Source organism: Salminus brasiliensis, chromosome 8 (assembly GCF_030463535.1).
Source record: "Salminus brasiliensis chromosome 8, fSalBra1.hap2, whole genome shotgun sequence".
NCBI classification, from domain to species: Eukaryota; Metazoa; Chordata; class Actinopteri; order Characiformes; family Bryconidae; genus Salminus; species Salminus brasiliensis.
In genome coordinates, this window is record NC_132885.1 from 27,068,356 (window position 1) to 27,090,969 (window position 22,614).

A 22,614-nucleotide genomic window follows, 5' to 3' on the forward strand; every position below is an offset into this window, starting at 1 on the left:
CTCATAATTCAACTCAAGGAAAAAAAAACATTCTACAGCCCTCTTTAAAACAACTAGCTTTAGACTCCTGGAATGTCTTTTATGATGAAGAGTGTAGGCAAAGTCATTACAAGGAAGCACGAGTCAAGGCCTGTGTGTAATACGTACTTGTGTAATATATATTTTGCCATTCCTTTAATTACTTACTTAAGCATTTGATATAATACCTGCCCGAGGTGCCTAGAAGTCACCTAATAAGTACTTAAAAGGTCCCAATTAAGGTGAAATTTCTTTTTTTTCAAAGACTTCTCTGACACATCTTATTGACAAAAATCTTTGAGAATGAAGGCCTGTGTTATTGCAGACCTGAAACTAGGGCTGCCCGCTGCAGTCATGCCTGCCTGAGGATTTAACACAAACAAAGCCCACAGGAGGAAAGGAAGGAAAGAGGCCTCAGTATGGAGGGAAGGCGGGAATAGGAGGAAAGTTAAGAGACAAAGACTACCGTCCCCTTCTAACAGGAGTGTAGTGTAGATCTATTAATACCATTTGGTTGGTGAGTCAGACCCACAGCAGGCCCAAGCGGAAAGAGAAGGAAGAAAACACAGAGCTGAAAGAAATACTGGCTACTGTTCCACCTGCCAACCAGACAGCTGCAAACAATGCCCACCTGCTGGGTCCAGCATGGTATGGAAAAGAAACAAATAACTATAACCTTCTACCAGGTCACGTTCTGTCCAAAATGTCTCTTGTAAGTGTTTGACTTCATGGATCATGTTTTCAATGGCTTTATGGGCCAGCAGCCTGCCGCACACGATTCAGACGGAGTAGAGCCGATAAGGATGTTGTTTCCAGTATGGGCCAAATTCGTCTTTCCAAAACATCTTTGTGCTAAATTTCCTGTTGCTGTTTTTTGCATTATGTAGCACTGGTAGCCTTGCAGCAGAAAAGAAAATCTGAAGATAGTGTTATGGATAAGAGCCCTGTGATAGTCTTTCAAAGAAATGGGTGAAATTCTTTTATTTTAGAAGCTCAATTAAGGCCCCATCCTTATGTCCTACAGTAAACTAGAGCTCTAATGCATCCATAGCTATGATTTAACATTCCAGTTTTGACCACTAAACCATGTTTGTTGTGCATCTGCCAGTTTGTATGAGACTGGTACTCAAAAATAACCGCTTCGAAAAACCAGGTCTGGGCCGCCGCAGGAAACCACTGTCATTCTGGAGCCACACCCAGAGGACAACGGGAAGGAAACCCATGCCCTCTTTAATTCAGCAGAACAGTAATCGTTCTGCAGCAAAATGTCTGAACAGGAAAAATACAGTAGGTAGATCTCACTGGATGGACATCAAAGCCTTCTATAAGAAGCATTAATCTGCTATAAGAAGCACTAGTCTGCTATAAGAAGATCTAGTCTGCTATGAGAAGATCTAGTCTCCTATAAGAAGATCTAGCCTGCTATAAGAAGATCTAGTCTGCTATGAGAAGATCTAGTCTCCTATGAGAAGATCTAGTCTGCTATGAGAAGATGTAGTCTGCTATGAGAAACACTAGTCTACTATGAGAAGATCTAGTCTGCTATGAGAAACACTAGTCTACTATGAGAAGATCTAGTCTGCTATGAGAAACACTAGTCTGCTATGAGAAGCACTAGTCTGCTATGAGAAGATCTAGTCTGCTATAAGAAGCACTAGTCTGCTATGAGAAGCACTAGTCTGCTATGAGAATTTATAGTCTGCTATGAGAATATCTAGTCTGCTACGAGAAGATCTAGTCTGCTATAAGAAGATCTAGTCTGCTATGAGAAGCACTAGTCTGCTATGAGAAGCACTAGACTACTATGAGAATATCTAGTCTGCTATGAGAATATCTAGTCTGCTACAAGAAGATCTAGTCTGTTATGAGAAGATCTAGTCTGCTATGAGAAGCACTAGTCTGCTATGAGAAGCACTAGACTGCTATGAGAATATCTAGTCTGCTATGAGAAGCACTACTCTGCTATAATAAGATCTAGTCTGCTATGAGAAGATTTAGTCTTCTATAAGAAGCACTAGTCTGCTATGAGAAGCACTAGTCTGCTATGAGAATATCTAGTCTGCTATGAGAAGATCTAGTCTGTTATGAGAAGATCTAGTCTGCTATGAGAAGCACTAGTCTGCAATGAGAAGCACTAGTCTGCTATGAGAAGCACGAGACTGCTATGAGAATATCTAGTCTGCTATGAGAAGATCTAGTCTGTTATGAGAAGATCTAGTCTGCTATAAGAAGACCTAGTCTGCTATGAGAAGCACTAGTCTGCTATGAGAAGCACTAGACTACTATGAGAATATCTAGTCTGCTATGAGAAGATCTAGTCTGTTATGAGAAGATCTAGTCTGCTATAAGAAGATCTAGTCTGCTATGAGAAGCACTAGTCTGCTATGAGAAGATCTAGTCTGCTATGAGAAGATCTAGTCTGCTATACGAGGCACTAGTCTACTATGAGAAGATCTAGTCTGCTATGAGAAGATCTAGAGTGCTATATGAGGCACTAGTCTTCAATGAGAAGCACTGATGTTAAACTAATCACAACTACCTATTTCCCACCTGAAGGATTCGCTGTTCTGGAGTCACGCTGTTCGACTAATACAGTCAGTAATCTCTTTAAGACTTGAACTCACAGTCTCACAAAGCCTACAAGCTTTTCTAACTCAGGCAAAGCAGCACCATCTTGTGGCCATCCTAGGACAACAGTCACATTATCATCTGGAAAATGTGTCAGTGTGTCACTAAAGAAATGTCCACCTTGAAAACGCTTTGCTATCTTCTCATGGCCTTCCCAAGCTTTAACCATCAGTTGTTTTAATGTTCAAAGTACCAGACAGCTGCTTCAGAGGAGCTCATGGCTGCTGATGGCTGCTGTTGGGGCGTATTAATAAATCTTATATATTCGCATCACCTGATCTTTTATAATCATTACCCTGATCATTAAGATCTGAGACAGTGCTAAAAGTCAAGTCAAGTCAAGTCAAGTGGGTTTATTGTCATTTCAACTACATACAGAGTACACAGTGAAACGAAACAACGTTCCTCCAGGACCATGGTGCAACATAGACAGTGCCTTCCTGCTTTTACAAAAAACTTTTACAAAAGTTATCTTATGACGGCCTTGCACCAACTGGCTTTCTGAACAATTTCACTGTCACAGACAAATTTCCAGTGTTGGAAGAAAATCATGTTAATCTGGAGAGTGAATAGCCAATTAGTGAGCTCTCTGCAGCACCAAGGAGAAAGCCTTTTCCCCCAAACAAACTGCTTACTGCACACCCAAGGGCAGCTGTGGCCAATAACTGTTTCTATTTCTGCTCCATTGTTCGACAGTTTCTCTTGTGAATTTCCACCAGGAGCATGATGGGAAACCATCTCAAAGGGATTCTTGTCGTAGTCTTGCAAACAGTGACCTTGGGAGATTCAGAGACTTTGCAAAATCATCTGTAAGTAATGATACATTGTCTTTAGTCTTTTTGAAGTCTCTAGAGTATGGTTAGCTCTAGAGATCAGATCTTTTGGGGTGCCCAAACATTTGCATGGTGCGCCTTCCTGCTTTTACTTTTTAATGTTGTCATAACCTTATGGCTTTTGGAGATCAGTGAATCCTTTACACACTTAACCATTTACAGTAACAGATATTTCGGCCTGGGGTGCATAAAAACAATGGTTCAATGGTTTTGCAGGTTAATATTCCTATATGAAGTGAACATTTTCAAACTACAACAGTGTTTACATACATTATCAAACACAACAGCTGGTTTTCTATTAGATGGGCCTTTTTATAGTTGAAACCTTAAAAGAATATATATGAAAATATCATGATTATGAGACAGTAGATGGTTTTTGACCTGTAAAAGTAACTGCAACTGAGAGAACAAAACCTGACCTTCATGGATACATGCTGCACCAAAAACCCAGCTCGGCATCATTTCTGCAGGCCACAACGCTCAAATTCAGAAGGAGCAGAATGCAACCATCTATTCGTAGAGAAGAAAACAACTGGAGGGGCAAAAGCACTAGCCCTATACAGCATTATGCAGCACAGTGTGAAAGCATGCTGGACTGGAATTTCAACTATCAACCTGACAGAATGAAAATGTATCATACTGCTATGAAAAAAAGGTAATTGAACATGCCACAGGGTTCGTAACGGCTACATTCTCTTCAGCTCAGGGGTTCCCAGTCCTGCTCATGCAAATAAGCTACACTGCATAGTTTCACTTCACCACTAATCTGATACAACTGCCTCCAATAGTCAGATGCTGCCTTGAGCCATTGGTTTTCTGGGTCAGGTGTGTGAGATTAGGACTGGAACTAAACACTGCAAGCTGGTAAAGCTCCATAAGCTGAGCTAGACACCCCTGCAGTCTGCGTAAATAGACTACTGCAGAAATCTGGATGGCAGAGGAGAACTTTTAGGCCTTCTAGGTCTTCAGAAAAGTCTCATTCCATTGTTCAGGTTTAGATGGCAACATAATACAACAGTAACAGTTGAGCGAATCCCAGAAATGATCATTTTCAGACCCCTCAAACCTTGTGCCCCAACCATTGGCTACTGTACACAGCTGGCAAAGCAAGTCCAGTTACAGTTTCTCAAGATATAAAGAAATGGCGGTTAATACTATTAATATTACTCTTACCATCACTGCCATAACTACATTAAGTGTATTAGACCATGATTATTATATTATGATTAAGAATATGTTACAACATTTTAGGTGGTTTGGTTTAGAAATAGTTCAGACCAGAGGAGGATGGATCCCCCTTGTGAGCGACTTACAAGGTTACTCGTATTACAGAGGTGGGCCAAAGTAGCGTTAGGAGTCTAGCCCAAGGACTCTTATTGGGGTAGCGCAGCACAGTCATCCAGACTGAAAATTGAACCCCAGTCTCCCACTTGGTGTGGTATCTCAGAGGCAGGTAGTGGTGTTCTGGTGCGCCACACCAATCACCTTGTCTTCTTATGTTGTTGATTTCTTGTCTTTTTAATTAACTTTTTTAATAAACTAACTACTGATTGTGTAAAGCTGCTTTGTGATAACACCAGTTGTAAAAAGCGCCATACAAATAAATTTGATTTGATTTGATTTGGAAGGAACTGCGGAAGTCATCAGATTTGGAAGACCAAGATATGTTACACATATGCTGGCCAGAAAGGCAAAGCCATGGAGGAACCCCTTAAAGCCTTCTACGCCTACATATGAGATCTGATGATTTCAGGGAATTCTAAAATACATACTGGAATTTTTCATTCACTTAGTTCAATGATCAACGTTTTATTGTAAAGCGTGAACCCAGTGACCTGGACACACTGTCTCATTTATTCATGCAGGGTCAGATGCTTACACTACAATCCGATCTACTAATAATGTGAGAATTGTGGTATTTCTATCTGTTAAGCATTTGTTTAAATCTGTACTGATACTAGGAGCATGTAATTACAGCACATAGATCAAATTAGACACCGGGTTCATCTTTACCATAAACCAAATACAGCAACTGCCCGTTGTTGTCGAATCTGTTCCATTCTAGAAATGTGTTAAAACTACTGTGCATGGTCCTCAACTGGACCACACGGGTTGCAGCTTTTCTGTCTGTCCACCACTGAACACCTCGAAAAATCTTGCACTCCCTCAACAAACCCCAGCTGTTATTTTCTCTACTACCTGCTCGAAGTCCATTTTTCTGTGCGGCCACTGTGACCCAGAGATACTCACACCTGCGTGCTAAATCTCACCACATTGCTGAGGGTTCAGTCTGTGCTTCTGCTCATTTCCAACGGGCATGAAAGCAGTAAGCTGCTGGACAATGTGCATAAGCTTTCCCCTCTAAGCACTCAGCCTCGCACTGGCACTGGTATTTCCAACCAAAACACTCCCGCCGAGTGGATGCTGTTGTAGTTAACACTCCCTGTTATGTTTATAGCGCAGTGTGGTGGAGTGATAATGGACGTGGCAGCTGATGGGAGTGCTGCAGGGTCAAGGTCATCACGGCTTACAAATCTACACTCGACTAAGACGTCTTAACCTGTCTTTGCCTGATCTAACAAACAGGCTCTGGGCCTGTTTGCTTTCCATACAATGATTAATGTTCTGGTTGGGACGTTTTTTTTACATTTACTGAATTTCTTTTAAGATATTAGCTCAGCCAAGAAATATTTTATATTGGAGGCTTGCTGTTTTAGTCTCGAGATGGGGTCATGATGCTAGCTATGCTAGCACATTTCAGCCAAAACTGGTAAATTGGTAGTAATCAAGTTACGCAGCATTGCTTCCTCCAGCCTCATCATTACACTAAAACCATTCAACCACTGCAAATCCTCGTCTGCCAATCAAAAAATCCAGACAGTAGCCATTGATGTGGAGTATCTAACCAATATAGACAGTGCACTGCCAGGGATTTTGGGCCCCATGAAAACATATTACGCACACTACACAACTCTCACAAACGATTGTGCCGATTGTGTGTGGGATTTTTAGGCCCCCTGTGAGTCACAGGTCATTAGAATCATCCTTATCCCAGCCCGCAACGCAGCTCCTTTGAATATAGACGTGATATTCAGCTGCCTTTCCTTCCTTCTAGGTTAGCCAGCTTGCTTATTTTTCTAAAGTCTCTCCCATCATCAGTAAGGGCTTTCATCAGAAGTCCTAAACCAGTCATTCTTAAGAAACTATTTGTGGTAGGAATGTTAGGAAGGGAAGGCATGTTTACAAGAGGAATATGAATGGTTAACTCGTTAAATTATCTTAAATAGTATTGCTAATGCAGTTTTGGTAGGCCTCGGCCCAGTGCAGCTTTGTGATCGGCCTCCTCTAATGTAACCGATTCAACTCATTAGTTAATAACCAGGATTAGTTTGAGTGTTAGAGCACAGCGATCATCACATTTCCTGGAATCTATGATCTTGTCTGCATTACATTCTCTCACTGTCTATGTAAAAAGCCCAAATATTGCACAAAAAATTAGGGGTTTGGGCCAAACCTTTGCTTTGGTGTGTCCTCAATATGGTATTTACCTATTTACATTACACTTACATTGAAGGCATTTAGCAGATGCTCTTATCCAGGGCAATTTACAAAAGTGCTTTACTGTTTACTCCGAAAATACCCTTTGCTAGTTTGTAAAGACTAGGATCCAAAAGATACATCTAAGCTTGGATGCTACTAAATACAAAAGCCCAGTATGGAGACCCTAATACTCCACACTACACTTCACCCAAGTACTCTTGGAAGAGCTGGGTCTTCCACCATGCAAGTTCCTCTGTATTCATCCTATAGCATAATTACATATATCTGGAATCATTGACAGTAAATGGAACATTACTGTATGTGTTTATGTAATTGGTCAGTATCAGGTTTGGGGTAAGCTAGCCCAAAAACGCCTTCACTATGGGGATCCTTTAAAAACTCTTCAGTGTTTAAGGAACTTGAGTTTGTTTTCAGACGTTCCACACAGAAAAGCATGAGGAGCTTGAGGGCCTTGCACCTGCACATGTCTCCGTTCTTCACCAAAACAGCGGGTGAGGGAGGAGGACCAGAGGAGTGAAGGATGGAAGGATTAAAAACAACACGGCCCTGACACATATCTGACACCTCTCCCATCCACGCCTCTGTTGTTGTGGTTTGAGAAGCAGCCGTTGGCGGGGCACGACGAAGCGTACACAAAACATTCCAACTCAGATATTGGACCCATAATTCCTTTCAAATGTTGGATATTTTCAAGTTGTGTAGTGTTCAAATATTTACAGTTAATAAACAGCAGGGCCCTGATGGGCCCACACATTGTCCTTTCTTTGAATCCCGACCGCTAAATGCCAGATATTCTCAGTTCTTGGAAGTGCTAGAGAAGAAGCAGCTTTTGCTTTTCGTGTAAGGTGTGTAGGGTCAGGGCTTTTGGATAGAGGCCCAAGGTCGGCGCTGAAAGTCTACACAATATGGGTCTGGATATGAGTTTATGTAAGCTGGATCTGAGAATTACCAGTCATATGTTTGCAGAATAATGCAGAAATAGTCCCATCTTTTTCCCCAAGAGATTTTGTATGAAAGGCCAGATGTTTGATGGACAGGCCTGACATACTTTTAAAGTATTAAAGCATGAAAGCTTAAAAAAAAACAAACAAAAAAAAACAATTCCCATTATCTCTGTAATATCTCTGCACCCCACCTGAGGTCACTGTTTCCAATTTCTCACCATAAAGAGGTGCTGTACGGTCCCAGGATAATAAATATTTAGCCCTCTGACACATTTATGAATATACTTCATCACAGGTAAGCTATAAGATGTGATCTCTATGATATGATACATGTTTCATATCCTATCTAGTTACCTCTCACCTACACTGTAAAAATGGAGTTACTGCACAGAGATTGATTAAAGCCCAGTTCTCTGAAAGGCTGACAATGGTGGGAACAAACAGAGAAGGCCATTTCATTCAGAACAGCTGATCACTGATGTTCTGACAGAAGGCCAAAACTGGCCATACTTGTAGACAAAGAAAGATCGTAGATAATAGAAATAATCAAAGAATGTGAGGCCATAAATATGAATCAGGCAGAAGCACACAAAAGGCAGGTGCATGCACTTCAGCATGTGGCCTTGTATATGTACTCAAGTTGCTTGCCAAACAACAAGATCATAAGAGTACATGAATTCGTGTGTGGGGGCAACCTGAAGTAGACAGGTGTGTGATATTCAGTTTTTCAAAACTCCCTAAGCAGTTATACACACATGCATGTGCACCTTACACCAGGCCACTACTTTTGGCTTGGGCATGCTGATGAAAGCAGGCTTTCTGCTTCTAACACCCTCCCTTCTCCTCCTGCCCTAGTCCAAGGCCTTTTTGCATATTTCTAAGCCGAGCCCGACCTCTGTGACCCTTGTGGACTGATGTTCATGATCCAAATCGCCTCATTCTAGCTCTGATAAAGCTAGGTGGAAACCAGAGAGCCTGACCAAGTATATTTCATATATTCAAATCATGCATGCCACACACAGTGCCACCCAGTATAACAGTCGCACTGACATGCTAGTGACTAGCCACAGAAAGGTGTGAGAGTTGAGGGAACTATGCTAATAACCTTCGCGCTGTGCCTACATTCCACAGTCGGCCTAAAACCTTCACCTGCTCTCACCTCTTCTACTGGGCTTCCACTACGATCGCTCTGGAATAACTGTGTATGTGAGGAAACACAGGGTTGCTGGGGAGCCTATGCTCAGCACATTAACTACACCAACACACCTGACCAAACAGATGAGGAGCTTATTAATTAGCCAGACTTCAGTCTAATCCAGTGTTTCCAGGCTCCAGTCCTGAGAGCCCAGCTGCACTACTATGCAGACCTTATGGTAAAGTAATGGCAGGTCTCATTTTGGGCAAGGGGGCCATGAAGGTGTGCAGTGCAGGTAGACTACATAAATCTATCTACATTTATGCAACAATAAACCTAAATTAAATAAGGTTTCCTAAAGACAGGACTTAAACCTTATAAAAAATGAAAACCTGAAAATCATCCCCTTTTAAAACTGCAACTTCTCTTCCTATCTATCCTAATTGAGCTAATGTTCGCTATGGGAAATCAAGAAATTAATATGTCTATTATCTATTATTGTTCCATCTATATGTGGGATTTTTATGTGGGGGTAATAAAACAGTACATTTGAGTTTATAATTATAGATTTATTTTTTGGAAAAGCCAATATTACAGGTATAGACTGGCTAAAGAGTTGGTAGCTGGCACTCCCATAGGGTTTCCATGCGATACTGACAAAACACGGACACCCCTCACATTACTTTCGGGATTTAACGTCTGGCTTTGTAAACTATCTGAGCAAGATTGATAAAAAAATTGTTTAAAAAAAAAAAATTCTGGTCAGTCTGAATCATAGAAGACTAAAACTATGCTAGACTGGGACACGTGGTGAAGCGGACGGCAAACGACCCGTCATTTGTCATCATTAGTTTCTACCACAGCCAACACTGTTCCCAAAGATGCTCATATTCAGCGTCCGCACAGACATGTTAGCGCGTAAAGTAGAAACGACAAGACTTATTAGAGCTCTGCAGGTCTAAACATGATGTATTAGTTGAGTTACAGTACGGTTTTTATTGAAACACATACAGCAGCAGCAGCAGCAGCAGCAGCGCACAGCTGCTAACCCTCAGCGCTATGCTCCATTTTCGAGGACGCGTCTCAGCCCCGCCCCTCACCACGCCAGGCCTGAGATTTGCATGTGCGGCGGCAGGAACGCTGGATTCGAGTGGTCAGCTGAAGTGTCGATCAAGTGGAGGAGGGCGGGGCGTGTCGGTGGTTGGAGGCGGGGCCACTGTCAGTGTTGTGTTTTGTCGTTCCTCGGCGGCTCTGGCGCGTGTTGAGAAACTCACCCACTTTCGGCACTGCTGACCGGCGGTCACACACGGCGAGGTGGACTTCACAACTCGGCCAGCGGGTCTCGGGAGTCAAGGGGAGAAGAACGGTTTGGGGACCGTTTATTTTTTGACTGTAGTGTCTGGTCTCGCAGTGCCCGGCTCTCGGAAACGGTCTTCTTCAACTTTGCCTCCCGTGTTGGGGAGCTGGCGTTAACGCGCGTGTGCTCGCTGCTGTGGCTGGCGGTTCACAGGCTGCTCGGTCCGCTCAGTCTGGCTGCCTGAGAGGAGACTTGTTGCGCGACTGGATTTTTTTTTTTTAAAGGTTTAAGACTCGTTTTAATATTTTTAATATATATATATATATATTTTTTTTAACTCGTTACTAAACTTAATTTAATATAACTTAATTGTTTGGAGCGTTAAAGTTGCGACAGTATGCGCGAGGGAGGATGTGTGAGGGACTTCCAGCAGGAGAGCTCCTGCAGCGCCGCCTGTCCTCGCTGAGACCATCTCTCAGCTCGGTCCACAAAACTGAAGTAATCGTCTCCCCCAGATCTTGGGATGCTTCGGGGCTTCACATTTCCTTATAAGTCCGTGCGGGGTTCGTGGAAGACACCGGCCTGAACGACACCCAGCTTACGAGTTCACCACAAAACACACAGGCACAAAAAGTTGGCTTTCCTCTGAAGTGTGAAAGCTCTGCCCGGCCGTGATGTCTGACAGGGAGTGTGTAGGGGACGGTGTGTGCGGGGACGGAGCTCCGGAGCTGATGCCGCCCAGAATGAGCCGCGGAGGACGGAGGAGCGGAGTGATCCTCCACGGTGAGAGAGACTCAGACACGGCGCTGCTGGAGGCAGCCAAGGCAGCGCCCAGGAGGAGCAGCATCATCAAGGTAGAGGCTGGGGGGGTGGGGGGGGGGGTGGGGCATTATTAGTAAAGGCCTCTGGAGAAGTAAATATTAATAGTGATAGTAAATATTAATGCTCAATCTGGTTGAGAGTCCATTCACTCTCAGCCAACCACAGCATCCATCCGCCCATCCAAAGGAAATTGGTATTATTGGCCATCAGACTGTAAGGCAGAGCTTTACTCTTCTGACTGAAATACAGCAAACTGAAAGTGGGAGGCTGACTGTATTACCAATAACTCACTGCTCCATATGACCTAATGCACTTAGTGCACTAATCCACCTTAACACACCTAGACCCGTCACAGTCTTATACATACGCAACACAACAATCTTCCATACCCACACACTCTTACACAATATCCCACACCTAGCGCAATCTTACATACCTAACACACTGCTCAATGTCTGACACATTGTCTCACACCTAACACACTGTTCAATACCTAACACACTGTTCTATACCTAACACACTGTTTAATATCTAACACACTGTTCTATACCTAACACACTGTTTAATATCTAACACACTGTTCTATACCTAACACACTGCTCAATATCTAACACACTGTTCTATACCTAACACACTGCTCAATATCTAACACACTGTTCAATATCTAACACACTGTTCTATACCTAACACACTGCTCAATATCTAACACACTGCTCAATATCTAACACACTGTAATGTAATAAAGCCCTGTTCTATACCTAACACGCTGTTCTATACCTAACACCCTGTTACATAGCAAACAAATTTCCCCATACCTAACACACTGTTCAATACCTAACACACTGTTCAATACCTAACACACTGTTCTATACCTAACACACTGTTCAATATCTAACACACTGTTCTATACCTAACACACTGCTCAATATCTAACACACTGTAATGTAATAAAGCCCTGTTCTATACCTAACACACTGTTCTATACCTAACACCCTGTTACATAGCAAACAAATTTCCCCATACCTAACACACTGTTCAATACCTAACACACTGTTCAATACCTAACACACTGTTCTATACCTAACACACTGTTCAATATCTAACACACTGTTCTATACCTAACACACTGCTCAATATCTAACACACTGTAATGTAATAAAGCCCTGTTCTATACCTAACACGCTGTTCTATACCTAACACCCTGTTACATAGCAAACAAATTTCCCCATACCTAACACACTGTTTAATACCTAACACATTGTTTAATACCTAGCACACAGTTCTATACCTAACACACTGTTCTATAACAAACACATTTCCCCATACCTAGCACACCGTTCTATACCTAACACACTATTCAATACCTAACACACTGTTCTATAACAAACACATTTCCCCATACCTAGCACACAGTTCTATACCTACCACACTGTTCTATACCTACCACACTGTTCTATACCTAACACACTGTTCTATACCTAATACACTGTTCCATAACAAACACATTTCCCCATACCTAGCACACCGTTCTATACCTAACACACTATTCTATACCTAACACACTGTTCTATAACAAACACATTTCCCCATACCTAGCACACCGTTCTATACCTAACACACTATTCAATACCTAACACACTGTTCTATAACAAACACATTTCCCCATACCTAGCACACAGTTCTATACCTACCACACTGTTCTATACCTACCACACTGTTCTATACCTAACACACTGTTCTATACCTAATACACTGTTCCATAACAAACACATTTTCCCATATCTAACAAACTGTTCCACTGTTCCATATCTAAGACACTGTTCCACTGTTCATTACGTAACACATTCCTCCATACCTAACACACTGCTCCATACCTAACACACTGCTCCATACCTAAAGCCCTGTTCCATACCTAACACACTGTTCTATACCTAACACACTCTTCCATAACTAAGGGCTTTTCCCATACCTAACACACTGTTCCACAACTAACAGTGTTTCATAACAAACATGCTGTTCCATACCTAACACATTGTTACGTCTTCACCCCTCGAACGCTACTTAATTCTCTCTCTGACTCTCTGACTGATAAAAAAAAATCTGCAGACTAGAGCCAACCAGCACAGACTAAAATTGGGGTAAAAAGTGCATTTGAAACTCCGACTTGAGATGAAAAGTTTGATATTACCACCCTGCGGTGCCACATTGATTAATCTAAAAGACCCCTCTCAGTTATCTTGTATCAAGTTACATGGCCATGAAGGCTCACAAAAGTCTGACTGATTGGAGAGTAGTCCAGACACTCCTACACTTCTCTCCTGAACCAGAGATGTTGTCACAGCTCCAGTAAAAGAGGCATGCCTAAGTATCTGTACTGGGAACAGTACATTATCACATGTGATTTGACAGCAACATATTATAGTCACCTTTTTTGCAAGTTGTGATTTATGGTTGACTCTTTCCAATAAAGAGTGAGAGTCAATTATAATAAAACATTTTTCAGGTGGATTAAAAAATATTTATAAAGCCAGCTGCTCTGTATGTGAATGCTAAATATTGTAATATTTAATGCACTGATTAAATGCTCTAAAAAAAGACTATTCCAGACAGCTGTAAAGGTATCACTGCATCTGCAAACGTTCTGAAACATTTCTGACTATTTGAATGCACCTTGCATAACGTCCAGGTGATACTGACTCATAAATGTGTAAGGCTCATATGACTCATATATTAAAGGGCCAGTATGCTACATTTCTTCCTATATTTTATTTATTTCCCTGGAGTCTACTTATGATCTTTTTGGCTTTATGTAACAAAAACAGCTATTTTGTTACATAATCATTTTTCATCCTCTCTTGATTCTTTAATTAAACAGCCTCTTTTTCTTTCAATGCCTTTAAGACTGACATCTGCACAGGAGCTCTCTTCTTATTGGCTGCGCTGTATTATGTGGGGACTGAATAGGTGGACACATGTAAATGCATTGGCTTTAATTGTTGTCTTATGTATTTAAAAAAAGCTATGAAAATTCAAGATTTCAGGATATGAGCCCTTTTAAATGTCCAATCACTTGACATACTGACATAAGCTGCTGTGTCCATCACGAAAGTAAGAAGGACCTCCCCTGTGCTACACCCACACTCCCGCCTATATGACTATATACTTTGTGTCCAGTGCTCAGTGGAAATGAGCCTGTCTTTTCTGTCAACCAGTCAAAAAGTAAGTCTTCACACGGCTGACAGGGTCTGCCCGAGACCAGGGGCAGGCAGGAAGCGGCACTGGGTAATTGACAGATGGCAAAGAGGATGATGATGTCAGTGACAGGCACAGAGAAGCTGAGAAGGGAGGGCGCAGTTCATGTGACTGTTCCCAGCCTGGGCCAAGGGTTCGTCCTGTTCTAGATCCAGTGTATGAGTAACGCCCAGCCAAAGCCAAAGAGCCCAGCCCTTCTCAGACAGCATCCAGAGGCAGCATTGTTTTAGAGTCGTTAGGGATGCTGCCCCAGGCAACTGGGAGCATGGGCATAAGCCTGAGCGGGACTCAGAGCCCCTTTGGCGTAGTGTGTTGTTTCAGGACCTGTTGCCCGATTGAATCTCCAGCATGCTCACCGTATGCATTAGAAACACGTGACTGCGAACACACTACGCATCTCGCATGTTTTTACTGCGACCACCAGGATATACTGTCCTTGTATCCTTGAGAAAGGTAATTTGACTGGCCGGCTTCAGTCTGAGTCACAGTTGCGCGAAGGTTTAATTGAATGTTGCCCTAGAAAAGCAAGAGATGTGCTGTGAGCACCGAATGGATAATAACAACCGATTGATTTGTGCTCCCTGTGCCCTTGGCGAAGGTGGCTCAAAGTCACCAGGATTAAAGCGTCGTATATCTGCTCTCAGCTCTAATGTGGCCCTAGCTTTAGTGCCTTGATTTAAGTGTCATTGTGGCCCCTTATATCACCAGAGTAGACTGTCCACTGTTTCAGCACCCGCTTCACCAAATCACCTGCTTGCTAATCTTCCAAATGTGGACCACAGTCATTTTTGCTTACTCTCAAAAAGGTAGATTAATTAACAGTTAATAAATATTGGAATATAATATAAATATTTGAGTTCTGATTTTTTTTTCTCAAGAATTAGATCACATTTTGAAATATGATTAAAAACGGGCGTGAAGAAGAGTATATGAGTCTGATCCAATCAAAAAAGAATATCAACGTGCAAAGAACAATTCACACTCTCCAGACAGAAGCAGGATAAACTACCTTTGTCCACATATTGTAGGTGTGATCATTGTGTTTTAAGCAGTATTTCATCATATTTCTGTCTTAATCTGTTTGTCCAAACTTAAGCGGATGTGCAGTACCACGCTTAATATACATGCAGTGCAATCAAATGTTTATCTTTTACTCTGTGCTTCCTAGCATGGTGAAATAAGCTATGCATATTTAGTTGGCCAGCTGAATAACGGTGATTGGTTATTGGCGAGAAACTCTGTTATTTATAAATTTGGCTAATGTTATTATATTGACATCACAAGTTGATCTTACTTAGCTAACAAGATACCTTTGGCTAACATTACCAGCAGCTAGGTCAACATGTGTTGCAGGACACATACATCAATCAAAACATACACAAGCATACATTTGTAGAAAGCCTGCAGGAGGAACCGTTTTGACGTTTGACAACAAATGCAAGGGAGCTCAGAATGGAGCCCTGAGGGACACCTCAACTATTTCTTGCTATTTGTGAACGCTGTAGTCTGCCTTACATAGTAGCTAAGCTCTTTACTGTAATTGAAGGTCATTTGTTTCTTTCTAACCTTTTACTCAGTCTGTTTTCTCTAAAATCTCTCTCAGTACACACACACATTTCCCCTTCCAGGCACACACACTCACACACATACACACACACACACACAAACAGACAACTGCCTGTTTCTCTCTTCCTCCTGTTGTTTCGTATTAGAAAAAGAACAAACATCAATCAGTGAATCTAATTTTAGTCAAAACAAAATTGAAGAGAGATCAGGGCAAAGAGATCTGGATTACAGCAAACATTGATTTCTATCAAGAAGAGATGAAACATGTTTTCTAAACATTTGATGTAACAGGCCCAGAGTCTTTTTTTTTTGGCCCTTGCCCTACGTGACTTTTTTTTCTTATTAAAATGATGAGGTGAAGGATGAGTGGAAGAGTTATGCCCCAACTTTATTTGCTTTGTCGCTCTGAAAAAAAAAGAGAAGTGAAAAGTGTTATCCTCCATCAGCTTTATCTCGTTGTTTTTCACACTCTGTTCTCAGCTGTGGACAATGACTGTTTACAAAGTGCTACTGGCTTCAGGTCAAGAATAATGACAATGTAACTGCTGTGGCGGTTTGTGCGGCCTCGCAGTTGCGGGAGCTTTTGTATCGTGGGTTTTTGTGTGTGTGTGTGCGTGCGTGCCAGTGTGCTGCAGGCTGGACGTTGGCAGGGGGCAGAGTAACACTTCTGTCCTCTAGTGTCACGCAGCTACTGGTGCCACAGCGTACCGAGTGATGTCCTTGGTTACTCACACAGGCCCACTCTGACTCACCGTGCTCTCTCCCCGGCCATCGCACCGGCACGAGGGCCCGAGAGAAAGAGCGAATTATGTGCACGGGACGTCGCTTTTGAGCTCTCTGCAGCAGATGGCAGTTCCGAAACGTGAAGCTGCGCTCATGAAGAGGAAGTGGAACCAGGCTTGTAGCCGTAGATGCAAATGCTGACGTTTCCATCATTTTTTTTTTCTCCTCTCGCTGTGTCTTGACCTGCAGCTCAGGCTTGCCGTGTTTCCTGCAGTCTCATTACTATTTTTCTTTCTGGCTCGCTTTCACTCTCTCTCTCTTTCTGCCTTTGCCATGTTTTGCAATGCCTTTTGCAATCTGGATCAGAATTTTGCATTGAACTGTAGAACTGTTTGTGCCGAAACTTTTGTGAGGAACGGAGCCCAGACCAAATTTCACACACTCACGCAAACACACACAGGTCCAGCAGGCCAATGAGCTCATGGCCTGGCCTGAGCATTATAGTTAACCAAACTGCTGGAGAGATTTGTACCCGATTGATCTACTGATATGAGCGTACACTAAAGTAACTAGTTATCATTAGCCTTTTAAATTCCATAACCATATGTTTTTTTCTGGGTATATCATATATATCAGTATCAGGGGCAGTGGTGGCTCAGCGGTTAGAGCTCCGGGATATCGATAACAGGGTTGTGGGTTCTATTCCCAGGCTCGGCAAGCTGCCACTGTTGGGCCCTTGAGCAAGGCCCTTTACCCTCTCTGCTCCCCGGGCGCTGGAGTTGGCTGCCCACCGCTCTGGGTGTGTGTGTGTGTACTCACTGCCCCTAACACATGTGTGTGTGTGAGTGTGTGTTCACTACCAGATGGGTTAAATGCGGAGGACACATTTCGCTGTACAGTGACAAATACGTTACCTTTTTATCAGCAGTATGCTTTACTTTATTAGGTTTATGCAAGTTTACCCTTTTGTGAGCAAACTGATATTTTACTCAAAAAACGTAAATACTTTGCTTGGCTGGGTTTCCCGAAAGCATCATAGCACAAAGATGATGTGTAAGGGGTTGATTGAGCCTCACACTGAACACTCTCTTTCTACCAGTTTCACTGATCCTAGCACTTAGAAGATGTGAGGTAATCTTTAGTAGCCAACATTACGTTGTTTATATTACAATATTGCAGTTTACAGTCTAGAACACTGATGCATCATTAAAACGACTTAGATTTACAGTAATAACAGAGAATCTGTAAATGACTACATCCACTGTATACAGTAGTAACCTCTTGAATCTAATTGGATGCCTTAAATGTTCTTAAATGTATAAAGATACAACAAAAAACAAATATTGTACCCATTATTTATCCTCCATGGTTCCGATTTGACCCTTACGCCTGTCCTGATCGTATAATTTTAGCTGCCCAATAATTGCTCTATAAATAATTGTGATTATTGACTTAATTGTCTTTTTGTTCATTTTATACAATTATCAAAGTTAATTAAAAGTGGCCAAATTGGCTGAATTCATATCCATCCACATTGTTAACTAATACTGTTTACTGAAATGAATAGATGATATACAGTACTGTTGTGTATGTAGCAAACACACTGATTGCATTCAGTGACAAGAGCATTAGTTAGCTCCTCAACCATCCAACATTCCAGGGAACTCAGTTCCACTGCTTCACAGTTCAATGCTGGGGGGGGCTTTATACCCCTCTAGCCCACACCTGGCATTAGACATGATGCCAATAGGTTCATGTTTAACGTCTCCAGAGTCCTGATCTGTGGGCCATACGTCTCTACAGGGACTAGACAAGCTGCATGTGTGCACTTGCACATCTGTGACAGCAATTGGTGCAACCTAAAGTCGCAGAATGCATTGATTAGAAGGGGTGTCATATTTTTTTTGCCTTGTTGGCCGCCCGTAGCTTGAACATCAAATGGCGTGGAGGATTTATTCAAAGATGATACAAGACAGAGAGATGGAGCAACTGAGGTGGGGTGGCGTGTTATCTGTGTTCGGTTTCCTGTTTAGTAACACCCTACCCACAGCTGATGATCAGCATGTTCGCTGTGAGCGCTCACGGCAGCTGCGCTGCGTAATGTGTCTGAAGGTCTGTTATTGTAAGGGCTCTTCCAGGGTCACCACAAGGAAGACTCGTCCAAACAAAGAGGATGGAAGAGTGTTGGAAGGGACGCGACAGCCCAGACAGCCCAGAAAGCCCAGAAGTAAAAGCAGCTTAGCTGAAAAGGTTCAAAGTAGGACATGGAACGAGGGCAGGAAGTGTAACAGATATGTTAGATTGCGTGAAAATGAAAAGAAAAGAGAAGGTGAGGGAGTGAGAGCGCAGATGGCCTTGTTGATGAAGGAGTGTGAAGGCGTGTTGTGTTCAGTGGAGCACAAACTAACAACAAACCAGATGAACTGCACCTCTGGTGCAGAGTGGCCAGGAGGGAAGTGACCACACACACACACACACACTCAACCCCCACACATTAAAATCTAATCCATTCTTGTTTTTGTTATCACACTCTGCCTTCACATCCACTGCCTACTGAAAACACCCATGAGTAAGTCAGCAGCTCTTCCTGAACTCCAAAGTAACGATCGCTGGGATTAAGCTGTCATCTCCTAAGTCTGCTGGGCTTGGCTGCTCCAGCCTGCAGTTTGTCAGAGCTTTTTCTTTACCGCTGCCAGGCCTGGCACACAGGCTCCTAGAACAAGCACCTAGGTTCCTCACAGTCTGAGTCCTACATAGTTTCAAAGCTACAGCTATGAACTTCCCTGTGATTAGACCATGCAGAAGACCCTAAGGGTAAAGTCAACGCTTTGGCCAGACGTATATAAATGTGTACATTTCTGTCTTTACCATAAATGCAGTTGATGAGTCATAAAATATTTGGTGTCCAAATTGTGCATCTTTAGCTTTTCTAACATGTAAATAATGCCCACAGGACTCTCCATTCAATACCATTAACTAAAAAGTACTGTAGCTATTAGGTGCAGACAGAGGAAATTGCCTGTGTCTGTCATACACTTAACGTTTGCGATTGTTTTTGATGTGCTTGTCCTGTAAATTGCTACACAGTTCATTATTGGTTCCCTAAAGTTGGGAAAATACAGTCAAAATGGCCGGTGCTAAACTGCTGTAGGTTGACTAGGCGAGTATATTGTTGCTGTCCTGCAAAATGCTTGCATATCCATTATTTTTGACAGAATTTTGATTCAACAAAAGTTGATTCTGAAGTTGTTCTTTACATTGTGTCAAAGTTTCATGGTGAATGGACTGATAGGAATTTTCTATAATGAGTTATAGTAATAAAATATTTATACATTGACCTTCATTAAAAGGTAAGAAGGGTGTTCCTCCTTCTGTAAAGCTGCCATTTTGGAGATTGTTATGTTTTTTTGTGTAACAGTGACAATATGTAAATGTGTAGGTTCTCATGACATCATCATCATCAGCAACAACAATGGGTTTAGTTCTCATAAATCACCATTTCAGGTTGTATGTATATATTTTATATAATTTTTTATTTTATTGTCTGTTTAGCTGATATTGAGACTTGATTTAAATTCCATTGAGATCCAGTGGGACTACTTTGGAAGATAGAATGGAGAGAGAGAAAAATCCAACCACTATGGATGATCTGTGGACGTCCTAGGAACATATGTAAAGCAATTTATTTAGACTGGTTCAAAAAAAAATCTTCAGGAAAGCAACAAAGACAGTGAGGTTCTCTTCAGGACTTCATGACCCACAAAATGTTGATGATAGTGTTTATCAGCCTTATGCATGCCCTTTTTTGGAATGTGTTTGTGGATGTACACACTGAGAGACTGCAATGTGCTGTTGTATTAAAATGTTGGTTAAAAAATCTCATTTACTCAACCTTTCCCTCCAAACTATCTAACAAGTGTATCGAAAAATGTTGTCGCTTTTGATAATATTTCATTGGTCATCTTTTGTGGACAATGCTATTAATGCTCTATGAAAATATTGTCGATATATCGCAAAAAACTTCCCAAGATCTCCAAAACAGCAACTTTACAAGAGGATAGAAAAAGGTCAATATAAAAAGATTGTTCTCGTTTTGTCATTTTGGAGCATTTCTATTGGTCTATGTATGACACAATGTAAATACAATGAACAACTGCCAGATTCACATTATGTGTGATATAAATAGAGAAAAGGAGATCCTCCTGTACCAGATGTAGATGTGTTTGCCATCTGAAGTTGCTTCTATAGTGTTACGCACTAGTCTTTTTATTGAATGTAGCTAACAGGTAACGGAAGCTTACAGCCTGAGGTGTAATGTCAGTATGTGAAAGTGGCCCAAATCTGTTCTTTCTTGCCGTATGTGACACAGATCTGTGTGGCAGTGCGAACGGCAAAAACGCTGAATCTGACGTTTTCAGTTCTGATTTGGGCCGTTTTCATATGCGCTCCTGACATCCAGCCCAGTCTGACCAGCCAGATCGGAACTCATGTCGGATATGTCGGTAACGTAAAAAGCATAAAAAAATCTGATTTGGTGAGACAATCGGATTTGGGCCACTTTAGTTGACTTGAAATGACTTAAAATGACTTGAAATGCTTAAAACGGAGAAATGCATGTTTAGCTAAACAGTATTTGCAGCATTTTGGATCAGTGCTGTTGTCCATGTTTATAGATAACACTGTGTCATGCCAGTGTATTTGAGGATTTAAGGCAACTGGGTGAAACCAGTCCCGATACACCAGACATGTCTCGGCCCGACTGCAGTTGTGGTGAGGGGGAACATTGTTGTACATTTGATTTTTTGCCAAACTCTCACTTCAAGTGATTTATGGATGTAAAGGGCAAGTCGGAGCCTCACATGAATGGAGGAATGTAATCTCGCTCTCTGAGTGCAGTGACATCACCGCAGCTTGCCATGGAAATCCCTGGCTCGACAGCAGGCTGCCATGACAACCGGCTTGTCACCCCCCCCCCCCCCCCCCCAGCCCCAAAACTTCAGCAGTAAAGAGAGTGGTGCGAGGAGAGGAAAGGCAAGGCTGAAGAAGTTGTGAGCTCTTACTGTCTGCTTCTGCTCCAAGCTCGCTGTGAGTGCAGCAGATGTCTGAAGGGTTAGTTTGGGAGGAATTACGACAGGAACTCTTAAGCGTTGTAACACTTCACACATCTGCAGACCATCAATAGATCCCAACAAGAGCACAGAGGGACTTACAACAGACTCTCTCTCTGTTTTTCTCTCTCTCTCGCTTGCTCTCTCGCGCTCCTGCTCTCGCATACACTGTCACAGGCTCAAAAACCCACTGCTCATGTTTTAAAGCAACATTGTGTAGCATTTTTACCTTCAAACAACAGCTTTGAAGTCATGTTGATGCTCCACTGACTTATAAAAGGGAGAATAGCATCTCTGGCGTCGCCCCTCAAGGCTCGGCACGCCGGATGCCGCACTGTGTGACTTTGATAAAGCGAGCAGGACAACACTCGCAAGAACTGCGTAATACTGTGCTGAGTCATATTGGTGTAAAATCCTGTAATATTAACAATACTCTGCCGCCTCAGTCCACATGCTTCTTTCACTTTCAGTGGCGGTTCTGTATCAATTTCACAGCACGCGATATGTATCGCGATATTTTGGCATACAGACTAAATGCATAAGTAGCGACAGATTCTCCAAAATGACTCCCATACCGAGTACAGCACTAATTACGCTCTCTGTAATGAAATGTGTGGTTTGTCAGTGTTCTTTAAGCTTGCTTGAATCAACATAAATACATTTATCACGTTTTTCGACAAAATATTGTCATATTGCCCACCCTTATCTCAGCCTGTGCAGAAATGCA

General features: G+C 42.2%; 1 protein-coding gene across 2 annotated transcripts in view; it reads left to right on the top strand.

The window, feature by feature from the left end:
• The first annotated feature begins 10,332 nt into the window (after positions 1-10,332).
• Positions 10,333-22,614, top strand: part of plcl1 (phospholipase C like 1) — a 102,647-nt gene continuing 90,365 nt past the window's right edge. Inside the window, exon 1 of one of the 2 annotated variants that reach the window (XM_072686341.1) lies at positions 10,333-11,270. In XM_072686341.1, the coding sequence (XP_072542442.1) occupies positions 11,091-11,270 (180 nt within the window). In that variant the 5' untranslated portion in view covers positions 10,333-11,090. The remainder of the gene's footprint in view (positions 11,271-22,614) is intronic. The other variant, XM_072686342.1, reaches the window with a different exon arrangement.